The sequence below is a fragment of the Haemaphysalis longicornis genome, unplaced genomic scaffold, assembly GCF_048455015.1.
Source record: "Haemaphysalis longicornis isolate Haplotype H1 unplaced genomic scaffold, Haemaphysalis longicornis Haplotype H1 scaffold_5, whole genome shotgun sequence".
NCBI lineage: Eukaryota > Metazoa > Arthropoda > Arachnida > Ixodida > Ixodidae > Haemaphysalis > Haemaphysalis longicornis.
Genome location: NW_027526385.1, coordinates 151,277,077 through 151,289,481, shown reverse-complemented (window position 1 = coordinate 151,289,481; position 12,405 = coordinate 151,277,077). Strand labels below are relative to the sequence as shown.

Sequence of the window (12,405 nt, the reverse complement as noted above, 5' to 3'; positions counted from 1 at the left end):
TAAAAAAAATTCCCGCGCCTTCCCGCGAGGGGAACACGAGTAAATGCAGAGCATTTGGGTCTCAGTACTGATTGAAGGCAGTGTTGCTTCCATCGCTTCTTCCGTGATGCTGGAGTAGCAGACACGAGTAAACGTGGGCACGAGCGTCAACCAAGGAAGGAAGGAGCAACGCAGTGACTGAAACACGAGCGACCGCTAGCCGCTATATTTGCAGCGCGCGCAGTAGAGGGAGAGCAGTACGGGGGGGGGGGGGGGGGGGAGGGAGAGCGCGCATGCGCAAGCAGCGCGCGCCCTTCCGCGCCCCACCGCGCTGCTATCACGCACCTGTTACGCCGAGACCGATACGGAGCGAACGCGCTGACTACGACGCATGCGCGCGCCAGCTGCTGTTGAGAGAGAGGAGGGAAGGGGAGGCGCACCTGCTGCGGACGCGAAACTGTTGACACCGTCCGACGCAGGAACAGGCGAGGCTAAGAAATGCTCTGCATTTAAAACTGTGTTAAGCCTGCGGTAGCTAAGCTATTGATACATAAGGTCCCTGTTCTAACTGAACGTCTGGACGTTGGGTTGGGATTTCCGTCATCATAATTCCTATCCTAGTTCCGCCACCTCGCGTGTCCGCTACTGCGGCCAGGCGGTACACCTTTTGGCACCGTGCCAGTAGAGACTCTAGCGTCTATGCAGATTTATTTCGAATAATGGTCGGGACGTGGCGCAAGCGCACCGGGTGTTACACCCGTAGGCGCTATTCCGTTTCCAGATATGCACAAGGCAGACACTTTCGGTACGAAGCAGAACGTTAATTAAACTTGTTGACATGGCACGCACCTCCCGTAAATTGTACTAAAACATACCAAACCATCATTAGCTATGAAAGGAAAGCGCTAAAATTAGCAAAGGCGACATTTTGGAGTAAAAAAAACACGGGTCTGAAAAAAAAAATTGCCCCCACCTCCCCGAAGGGAATCGTGAGGAAGTGCGAATGCATTTCTTGCGCCGAGAGTACACGGCGTAGTAATTCTGCCATCGCCTTGAGAGGCGCAGTACCGGCGAGGGGGAGCTGTCAGGCGAGGGGAGAGGCGCGCGCCGAGGGTGAGTGCAAACCTAACGTGGGGAGAGGCGCGCCAGCTGCAGAGCATGTGACGTCACGGCGCGAGGAGAGGGGGAGCAGACGCAAAGGCGCCAGCGCGCGGTCACGTGGGAGTGTGACGTCACGGCGCGAGGTGCGGTGCCCGGCGCGGGCGCGCGCAGCCACGGCGCGGGAGGCGGAGCGCGCGCGGGTCACGTGGGGTGTGACGTCGCTGCGCCGTTGCTACAGACGCTCCTCTCCGCTCCTCGCGCCGTTGCTAGGGGAGAGGAGGAGGAGCAATGCGGACGGCGGAAGGTTCGGGGTCGCTTATAAAGTGCATCGCACTTAAAAAGCAGCATTTCTCCGACCTGAACCGAAGTCGTTCGCTCAGAGACACGCAGTTGAACCCTTTAGGTGCAGAGGCCGAACAGCGGTGTTGTTTAGCCGCTCCTAAAAACATTAAAGCCATTCCACTCAATGTGAAAGCTGTCTGAAGTGCAGAGAAATGATTCGTCATAATGGGCTTTAGCGCCGTTATCCCCTCACTTTTACCACCCAATGCAAATCAAATTTCCCGCCTCCGCAGTGCTCGCGCGCCCCCTCTCTGAAACTGCGCCAGCGGGAGTTCTTTCTTTTTATTATTCGAAGGCTTGCCCTGCGGCATAACGGTGCACGATTCACAGGTACACGAACAAGGTTGCTTCGCGTATAAAGTCCACAAAGGTGACGATCAAATGATTGATTGATGATTGATTGTAGGGTTTAACGCGCCGACGCAACGCAGGCGATGAGGCGTGCCGTAGTGGAGGGCTCCGGATTGATTTTGACCACCTGGGGATCTTTATCGTGCGCCGAAATCTCGTACACACGGGCGTTTTTGCTTTTCGCCTCCATCAGAAAAGCGGCCGCCGCGGCCGGGAATCGAACCCGCGACCTCGTGCTCAGCAGCGCAATGCCTTAGCCACTGAGCCACCGCGGCGGGTATACGATCAAATGGTTCATGAACCCAGCTCTGCAGGTCTGGAGGTCGGCCAGGATGGAGGCCGATTGCACGAAGGTGCCGCAATCATATTTGATTCAGTCCCGGGCATGTCCACAGCAGATGCTGCACATTCACATTCTGTACGGCGGAGTCGCAGAATGGCAAGTAGAGTGGTATGGGCCGCGGAACTGCGATGGCAAAGAGGCAGTCACAGACGGCGTAAGGGCCATTCCAACGCGTATTCTCCGCAGCGCAACCTCCGCTCGGCGAGTTAAGTCACCAGGGAGGTAGGTTTGAATCACACGGGGGTATGAGGGCTCGCGTGTTGCGCCGGAGAATTTCCTTCTGTTGTGCCAGGTTTCCACTTTGATCTTCGGAGAAAAGTGGTAGTGGTCGCATCAAGGTATGCGGGCGACTAGCCGCGTCTGCCTCCCTACTGCCGGGTACAGCTGAACGGGGCACCCATTCTATGCGGATCTGCAGTAGAGTGCTTTGTGCTAAGTGGAGAATGGCATCGGCGAACGATGTAGCTTGTGTTACGCGGCGGATGTCGTGGATGGCTTGCGTAGCGTCTGTGCGTAATATTAGTCGGCAGTATGGCCCTGCCTGGACAATAGGCAGTATTGCGGCCAACCCATCATGTATCGCTGCTAGTTCAGCAATATACGCTGGTGACATCGGATTAGCCTCATAAGAGCGAGATTGGTCCACCTCTGGTAGCTGGGGGTAGATGAGTGCAGTGTGCACCATGCTGTTTTTGACGCTGGCGTCTACATATGCAATTGCCGCTTCCGCGTCTGGACTATGTTGGCGAGAGTGTGTTCTGTTCTTTTTGTGCTTGCTTTTTCTCCCGCACATGCCGGCGTTGCACTGCCACTTTTCTTCGCATACTATAATAAAAAACAACCCAACGAGCGTTCCTAACTAAATGAACGCGGGCGCTGCCATATAATTACGTATATTTTGCCTTCAATATACCTACCGTTTTCTTTGCGCTAAACAAGGGGGGATGTATGACAAGTGCCAACGGTTCACGAGTTTCGAACGCTTATGACTGTATAAAACGTTTGGCTTTCTAAGCCTCTGGTTCACGCTGCGACGATAGAATGTCGTGTGGTTCTGCTTGGGTCCAGCGAGCGAGCTAAGACGACAGGGCGAGCCCCTAAAGTGCTCTGCACTTAAAAACCGGAGTAGTGTTCCAACCAAACCAGAAGATGGCGCTGGGTGCGTACCGGAAGTGGCGTGCTTGTACCTGCGTGGGATCGGAATGTCGCCACCCAGGGCGGCCTATCCGTGTATACAGTGGGTCTGCCGCATGCGAGGTGGATGTTTAAGAGAACTTCTGTTTTAAAGACCAAAGCTTCACCTGGGTATGGAGGCCCGTCCTAGCGGAATGCGCCAGATTAATTTTCATTGGATTTAATGGACTTTATTTAAGCCTACAGAACGAATTGTTACGCGCCATGACGCGGGCCTTGGAGGTGGTTAGCTCCACTCAGCCTGGTGGTTAGCTGCTACTCAGCCGAGACGTGAGTTCGCCGTTGCCGGCTCGCGAATATAATGCCTTCCGAGCACCCGCAAAACCTGATGGACGGCCCAGTGTTGATGCTCGTAAATGTAGCTCCTTGCGGGTCCCTCAAGCCATGGCGGGACGGTTCTTGACGTCGCTTCTTCAGGGTTCATGACACAGTCCCACAAGATGTGCATCTGGTCTGCAGTCTCCCTGCTGCAGAGCTGGCATTCGTTGGTCGGGTACGCCTCCGAATACATTCGGTGCATCAGAGCCGGGGTAGGTAGGGACCTGGTCTGATGCTGTCTTATACTCAGGTACAAGTTAAGAATGACAATAGCTCGTGCACTGTATCACTCCGCTGAAGCGACCGACCCGGATGTCAAGCGCGCACGTTTTGAAACGAGATTGCGCTTAACGCATACCATATTCTTATTTATATTCTTATTTTTCCAACGTTGTTTTTTTTTTGTCGATGCGGGAATTTATAAGCAGATTAAGTACGACACACTACGGAAATGGCTCATATCACGTTCAAAATACTCGCTGTAGGGCACTTTGTGCACCGCGCGGTGTAACAACCGGCGGCAGTGACGTGGCGCCGGGGCTAATTCCGTTGCCATTCTTAAGTGCTCCCTGAGTATAGTAGCACTGCCCCCGCTCGGCTCAACCCCGGACCCGGAGTGGGAGTGTCCTACGAACAAGGCGGCAGGTCTTGGTGATTTCTCCATAATCCGTCATTCGGTCCTTGGCACCGAACCACGTTGGACGGTCAGTTGCAGGGGCGCGGTTGGTTAGTGCTCGCACTTCCGCGCGTTCCGTGTCGTTGTGGTTTGCGTTGTTACTCGACGCGTCCATGCCCGCATGCACCGGGATCCACTTGAGTCGAACAGTGTTTGGGACTTCTAGACGTGCATGGCGTAGCACCTGCAAAAATTTGAAGACCTGGGGATCTTTCACGCGTGTCCAAGTCTCCACACACGCGAATTTTCTTTTTTCATCTGGGATTAAATCCGACTGCATGGTAGTTGTCAGCAGAACAACGCCTTATCCGCTAAATTTTTGTGAACGCTAATGTTCACAAATGTAGTACTTCAGGGCCATCAGCAAATATCTGGTAATGATTTCTGACTAATGTAGGCTTCATCGTTTGTTCGTGCTTTGCCAACAAAATTACATGGCCAACACAATAATTGTTCGAGGAACATGAACCTGCTTAGGTGCTTTGAAAGCGTAATCCTAGTGATACTGATTAACATCTTATTTATTGATACATCGTATTCACTTCACCTTCTTCGCGTTGCTGTCTTCGTTTTTTGCGTCAATGCACCGGCTTCTTTTCTGCTACACGTGTGCGCCTCTTTCTTCACTTTAGTTTGTTCGTCTTACGGCACAAACCATGTCAGCAAGAAGACTGGCACAGGGCACTGCTTCCCTAAATCCAAGGTTCTGCGTGGCTAGTGTGCACCTGTTTTACTCACGCGCAATCACATCCAGGAGTGCCGTGGCACGCACTACACTTCAACTTTTACGTTTCAAATTCACAGTTTCCTGAATCTTGTGAAGCGGGCACATTAACATCCAGAAGCTCCCGATTGATGTCCCCAAGTGGGCGTGTCTACCGAGACAGGAAGAACAAGAACGACAACAACTTTTGTTCTACCGCTCGCAACGTACTAAGATAGCTATATACAATGACAGAAAGCTTTCCTCACCTGTTCATATTCAATCTCCCGTTCAGCAAGGGTGCCCACTATCTCCATTATTATTTTTCTGGCCATGATGGCCACCACTGGAGAGGCTGGCGCGGCGATCATTTTGACGAGACATTTAGGACCACCGTCCCTACCTTGCTGCCAAGTTCGCTTGCAGCGAATGTCGTTTCGTTCAATACGCGCTTTCCGAATGTATTTTCGGGATAATTCTTGGCGTTTGTGAAGCCTCATTTGACTACCTGGGGACTATGTGACTGTATCGATCTTGGTAGGCTGCTCTCAAACAACTTGAGTATGGTGGCGTATGCCTCACGTATGCCACCAAATCAGGAGTAAGCGAAAGCTGCGGTTCTTTATTGCGGTCGACATTTTGGCATACAATGATCGCTGAGCTAAATTCGATGTGGACACAGAGCAACCACATGCCTCCCACACAAAAGGCCATGGGGCTATGTGCCCTGGCCATTCCAGCTATGCGCCTAGCGCTTGCGGGAAACCAGGAGGAACGAGGATTGTCTCTTCCTCGTACCGCGGTCACCTTGCCTGCGAAAGTACCGGCGCTTGCACCGCTGGGGCGGCTTCTTTCCTTGACCGGTGCCAGCCGTGTCAGGCAGCCAGTCTTTCCTGCGTCCGCCGGACCCTCCATCACCAACACCTCCGGCTACTTCCGGCTCATTGCGGCCCCGCCGGCGGCTGCCTTCCGACGTAGAGGCTGTATAACGGCTTCGAAAGAGGCTTGCTCGGCGGCTCGCCAGTGTTCTTGCTGTCTTGCTCCTCAGCCCTGACCGACTGGCGCTCGTCTCTGGCTGCCGTCGGCGGCTTCACCGCTACGCGCGGCACCTGCCTCATGTGCCAGCTGTCGTACCCGGGAGGGTAGTGACGTCCCGTGGTGAGCGGTGATGTCCACCTCTGCGCCTGGATACGCTTCGGTAGCCGAGGCCTCCTGTTGTCACCGATGGCCTCGCAGGGCTCATTGCGACCCTTCGCGTTGGATCGCTGTCGTCGCTCGCAGCGGCGTGAGAACCAGAATGGGTAGAAGCTGAACTTCTCCGCGTACGGGCTTCCCTTGACTGGCGCGCCGCCGGGCCCCGTCACATTGGCCGCATAGAGACCCTTCTGGTAGACCACCATACTAAACTCGACGGTTTCCCCGTCTCCCACGCTGCTCAGAAGCTTGCGAGGGTTGTTGCTTCTAATGGCGCTGTGATGGACGAAGACGTACAGGTTGTTATCGTGGCATTTGATGAAACCGTAGCCATTTTTCAAGTTGAACCATCGTACGATTCCCTGTAATCGCTTGGCCACTACAGATTTCTTCTTGAGTTTACCGGTGTCGCCCATCGCGGACGTCCGCGTTGCAGACCGGACCAGCACGATCCTTGAACTGCTGGTGTGCCCGAGATGCGCTGCTGCAACCGTAACCAGGGCGGGCCCGGGCAAGCCGATGATCGCACGGCCGAACTGGCACTGCTGTGTTGTGCCACGAGGAAGGCACAAGGAATAATGGTGTATTGGCAGGTATTTGCAGTAAAGCAGTCCAAGTAGGAAGAGTCACCAGTCAGTCAAGGTGGCCGCCCTACGAGCGCGAGCCAATCATCGTCTTCCTCCTTGTTTCTTGTAAGCGCTAGGCGCATAGCCGGCATCACCCGGGCACATAGCCCCATTGCCTATCATGCCGAAAACATGTGGTTGTGCTGCATCTTCCTCGGAACAATCTTGTCGAACTATCAACGAGCAGCCAGTGATATATCAATGAAGTCCAGTTTATCATTGCTACTTCTGACCCTGCGCAGAAGATATTTTTGTCTTTGCCTGTTCCACAAAATATACAACCACAACTTGATGCGCAGTTTTTTATTTGCGATAGAATGCCCGCTGGTATAAAAATAACCTATTTACATGCAAAGATGGGCACCTGTCTCTCGAAGGAAGTCAAGAAGGGAGTGGTGGGGGTCCTCAGAGGCACCGCTGGAGGGCTGGGTGTCGTCCAGTGCGGAGACCTGCGCCTTTCAGGTGTCCCCTTCTGGCTGAGTCCAGTGAAGGACACGGCCATATTAGATGATCCACACCAGCTTGTTCAGCCGGAGCTGTGCATAAGAGGCGGGTGTCATCCAAAGGGGCATGCTAGCGTGGCGGCCAGGCCTCGATCACGTGTGAAAGCGCCACTCTAGCGCGACGTCTGCGCAGCAAACCTCTTCCCAGCGAGCAAGCTTCTGGGGAGGTCCGTTCCACATTGTGGGAGGAGGTCACGTGTGGCGCGACACAGATTTTTCTTCCGTTGGAGAAAGTTTTCTAATGGACCGGTTGTTAACATTGGCAGCGGCCGAGGAATAGACGTAGGCTACCGAGCCTTATCCGCTGCAGTGTGAGGGGTGAGCGTACTCCACCGAACCCACAACAGCCGGAGAGGGCAGGGGTACGTGTCAAGTAGTGTGTGGATGTCCCTTGAAGTAGTGCAGTTGTTGGATACTCGGCGTAAATACTGTCTCGCCACCGTGGAGTCCCTATAACGATGCCGGATGGAACCCACTGGGGCGCGCAGTCAGGCCGGCGTTAGTCCCTGTAGGCTGTCCCGGAGGGCTGTGAGCTCCGCAGTACAGTTGCTCTTACCAGCGCAATTCTATCGCTCGTCTCGCGTTGACCACATGTATAATCACTCATTGTCAAACTAACACATTTTTTTCACTTGTTCCTATAGAACACATTAAATGACTGGAACCGCTTTCCGGCACATCTAGTGTCAATAACAGATCATGCACTTTTTGATGCTCATTATATGCGTATTTGATTCAAGATGACCCATCATAATTCGTTTCTTCTGGTTTTGGCACACAGCTGCCCTTGTATCTGCATTTATCTCTATGTTGTATGCTTCGTTCAGTATACCCCACTATGTATCAATGCTTGTCTTTGTGATGTGGAATATGTGCCACCTTCCGTTTCTTTTTCCCTTTGCGATGGGCATATTTTTCTGCCTCTTGGATGTGCATATATTACATCTAACTAATTATTGTTTATTATGTTATTTATGCCGCGAGCAAGTATAGCTAACCAATTTATCAGATATTTCGTGTATTTTGCCACATTTGTCCTTTTTGTGTATTCTGTAATGCGTCTGTGCATTCTGTAATGCAACGCTTCGGCGATTAGGACTAAGTGCAATAAATGAATAAATAAATTTGCATCTCTATTTTATTGCGTCAATCCTACTCAGCCTCAAATTACTTTAACCCTTTTAATTCCTTGTAACGGGCTGAAATTTGCCGTAATATTTATAAATCCACCCTCATTTATCTCAGTCGACCCTAAAATATCCTAGCCCGTCTCAATATACCTAAATCCACTTCAATCACCCTTATTCTGCCTAATTCTTTTTATTAAATCTTTATCCACCTAATATTATTCCATCTCAATTCACCCGGACCTACTTATTCTCCCTTAATGCACCTTAAGCCCCATTTATCTGCCTTAACGTGCCGTAATTATTATAAATCGCCTTAATATGCATTAATCAATATTGAGCTATATTTAATCTATTCTAATCCCAAAGCCACCTGTTCAACATAATCTACCATAACTCACCTTAATCTGTCTTATCTCCCATTCCTCTCGAATACCCGACAGTTCAGCTTCCGCCTCCGACATGGCGAAGCTTTGCACCTTACTGTTTTGTTTTCCACCCTATAGAGGGCGTTGGGAGAACACCAAAAACCCGTGGGAGAGTAACAAATAGAGCTCGGCTGGTAATGTTAACTGCTCAGAGAACCACAAAGCTCCACTTTGCGAACACCTTCCGAGCGAGTGGCACGTGCAGCGAGGGCCTCGGCTGACCGCTGCAGTGTCGCTTCTGCCATGCCACCTGTCAGATGGTGTCCTCGCAGCCATCTTAGCGTACAACCTCAAAGAGAGAGACCGCAGGTTTGGTAGCACGACGCTCACGAGGTGTCTGAAGCTGGTGATTCTGCTGCGTCGTGGCCGCCTGGACCTCCGACACGTGAGGTCCAGGCCACGTCGATGCTACGTGCATCGACAAAACATGATTGGGCTTCCTTTCTTCAACCCCTGCGTGGCTCCATTCGGCGACCACGCACACACCTCATCTCTGGCGACACACGCGAGAATCACAGCTTTGAGTGTCGCCTTCACATCCATGAATAGTTCTGACATAAAAAGAGGATCGACTTCTTCAGATGCTGCCACTAAGATGCTGCCCTTTTTAATTGTACTGTCTCAGGTGGAACACTCGGATCTGCTCCTTTGCGGACACATATACCGCGAACATCCAACAAGCAGCCCAGTAATGCGTCAAGCTTCATAAATATTGTACTTAAGTCATAATGTAAAGATCTTCCGCAGTAACACTCAGGTACTTTGCTCAGGCAAGGGAAGTTTATTATGTATAAAAGTTGGTTTTACTAAGCATAATAACCTACTGAACATCCAATCCCGGCTTTCTTCTCTATCTTTTTACCTATAAACGTCGAAGTAACCGTAAGGAACGTAGAGTAATTACGTGGTCAAACGCTCTAACAAAATTGCTTGTTGAATAAATTTCGTACTGTTTAATACTTTTTAGATTGTAACTTTTGGAAAAAGGTGCGACCGTTCGGCACGCCAGCTTTTGCTCACCGAGTCACTGCCGCCTATCACGAAGTCGTAAAGGAACGTGAACATCTCCTTGAAGTCGACCTTGTCCACGTTGTGAAGATGGCTCAGGATGGTACAGTTCTGGCTTTCTTTGTCCCGCGTGGACTGGGCGGCTTCTTTCATTATGCGGAAGAACCTCCTGCGGCGTCATGTGAAGAAGCGTGCAAATTCGTCTCAGCAACAAGAACGAGAAGAAAACCCGCTGACCTCGCCGCAATTTAAAATTATTCAGGATGCTTTTTTCTAAGGAGCCATGAAGACAAAATGACGAGTAGTTTTTTTTTTCAAAATGAGTCATATTGCGCAACCGTATCTAAGATAAATTTGGGTGTAATAAATAATAATTGTACAGAGCTTTCATACCAAAAGCCGTTCAAAACAAAGTTAGCCAAATATAAAGAAACATGAACTCAAAAGGCTTATTTCGATTAAAGAACTCGCCAAGTACGCGAGCTGCACCAATCAAAATGAGCCGAACACACTCAAACAATGTGCGACCACTGTGCAAGCCTAGTGGTCATGCAGCGAGCATGGCCGTCGTTTCTCCGCTTCACGCCCGCACCTCTTGCCTTGTTTTCCTGTTTTATTACCAGTTTAACCGTTTTAAAAAGAAGACGACGGTAACGAAAAGATTGGCGGCTTATCCGTTCCTAGAAGAAGAACTGGTCCTGGGCTACGTAGCGCACAATGAGCGCAAACCACACCAGTGCCTCAATGTGCGCACAAGAAGAAAACGCTCTAATAAGCACTTATTTTGCCACCTACAGCAAAAGTTTCAAGGGCAAGTTTCTGGGACCTACGAAAAAAACGCGGTGATTTTATTTTAATGTGTGGCACTTTTGGACGTCGCGGGACTTCTCCTTTTAAATAATTTGGAGAATAACGGCAGCATCATGAAGAGTTGAAGTATTTTTCCGACGTTTTCAGGAGATTGCAAGATATATAAAGGGCCGCTGACGAACAGGAAGAGTGCGGATGTTGCCAAGGGCTCTCCTTCTGTTCACATTTAGTCGTGGCCTCGGCACCCAGTGACCTCTGTTCCAGAGCAGCAAGCGATTGCAGCAAAAAAATGGTATCCGTGTTACTACTTTTATGCACATTAGTTCAAAAAGTCCTCAAGTAATACCTTTCCAGCCGTTTATCACTAGCAAAGACATGTGCAATAAGCAACTTTGTATTTAAATACGTTAAATTCTGTGTGTCACATCTATGTGGGCCAGACCCGAACTTTTCAAGTACCTACCTACCTAGGGATGCAATTCAGACCCATTTCTACTTAAGTGCACACATAATATATTTTACTCTTTTCTACACCAAGGCAAAAAAATATTTCAGAAGGTGCCACCGCTCTTTCGGTTGCAAAAAACGACGTTTTTCTCAATTCCATTAAAGTGGACTTGGCTCATTAAACAAAAAACTCCTCAAATGCAACTTTGTCAGTTTATAAGAACTATAACTCACTCAGCTCCATTACAAGCAGGAAAGACGTTTTCTTCTAACAAAAAAAAAACATTAATTGTCGATAAACCTTCTAACTTTGCGCTTTAGTGACAAAGTGTATGCAGCAGTGACGTTTATGTGTCAGGATTAAACATCATCAGTAGTGTGGTAAGGGTACGTTAGCACTCAAGTGATACGATTCGGCGGATATGGAGGCCCCTCAGTAATCGCCTAGTATTGTTTCTTCGGAGTCGATTATGTTGGCGACGGCCAGTCGCACAAACAAGATTCTGTGACGTCATCAAGAAATATAAGGTAAGTGGGAAGGGGGGTCACCACTGCTTGATATTGTAACTGTGTAAATAAGAGGTGAGGCTCAGTACAGTATGGAAAAGGCAATATTTGTATAGGAAAAACCCGTGCCCGCAATCGGCAGCTCCCGCTAGACACAGCGTTAAACCAACTTCATCGTCTTCACCGAGATCCCCGTAGAAGAAGTGACAACTGGACTAGTTGGTATTGGGTTTGGAACATCTTCATGGTAGCACACTTACACACGGACACTAAGATAAGAAACGACAAGCCACAAGGCTGTGGCTTGTCTCTATTCCTCGCGTCCATGTGTAAGTGCGCTACCAACAAGATGTTCCAAAACCTGGATCCCCATCTCATTACTTCAACTCCTGTTTTGATTTCACGGCCCACAGGGGTCTAGCTGGCGGTAATGGTACTTCTGTCATGGCAATATGTTTTCTTTAATACCTTGACTATTTCTTTGAGGTTTGCGATAAAGTTGCTATCACTGTTGTCGTGACAAAGCAGTCTTGTCAATGAACCAAACTTGTTTGTTGTATTCATGGCCACTTTTAGGATTCCCAGATTGTAAAAAGGGGTAAAATGCAAGCAAAATGAATTGTCATAACAATTTGTAACGTGAAACATTACAGGACATGAGCGAAAGATACACGAGCCCGCTACTCATAGAGGTGTCATGGCAAGAGCGTCAGCTTAAAGAAGCTATTTAATACTGCGGTGAGAGAAA

At 50.0% G+C, this 12,405-nt stretch overlaps 1 protein-coding gene across 1 annotated transcript in view; it reads right to left on the bottom strand.

Moving 5' to 3' along the window:
* Positions 1 to 12,405, bottom strand: part of LOC144138744 (putative cytochrome P450 49a1) — a 69,060-nt gene that overhangs the window by 16,786 nt on the left and 39,869 nt on the right. The window contains exon 5 of the mRNA XM_077671160.1: positions 9,906 to 10,062. Coding sequence (XP_077527286.1) covers positions 9,906 to 10,062 — 157 coding nt within the window. The remainder of the gene's footprint in view (positions 1 to 9,905; positions 10,063 to 12,405) is intronic.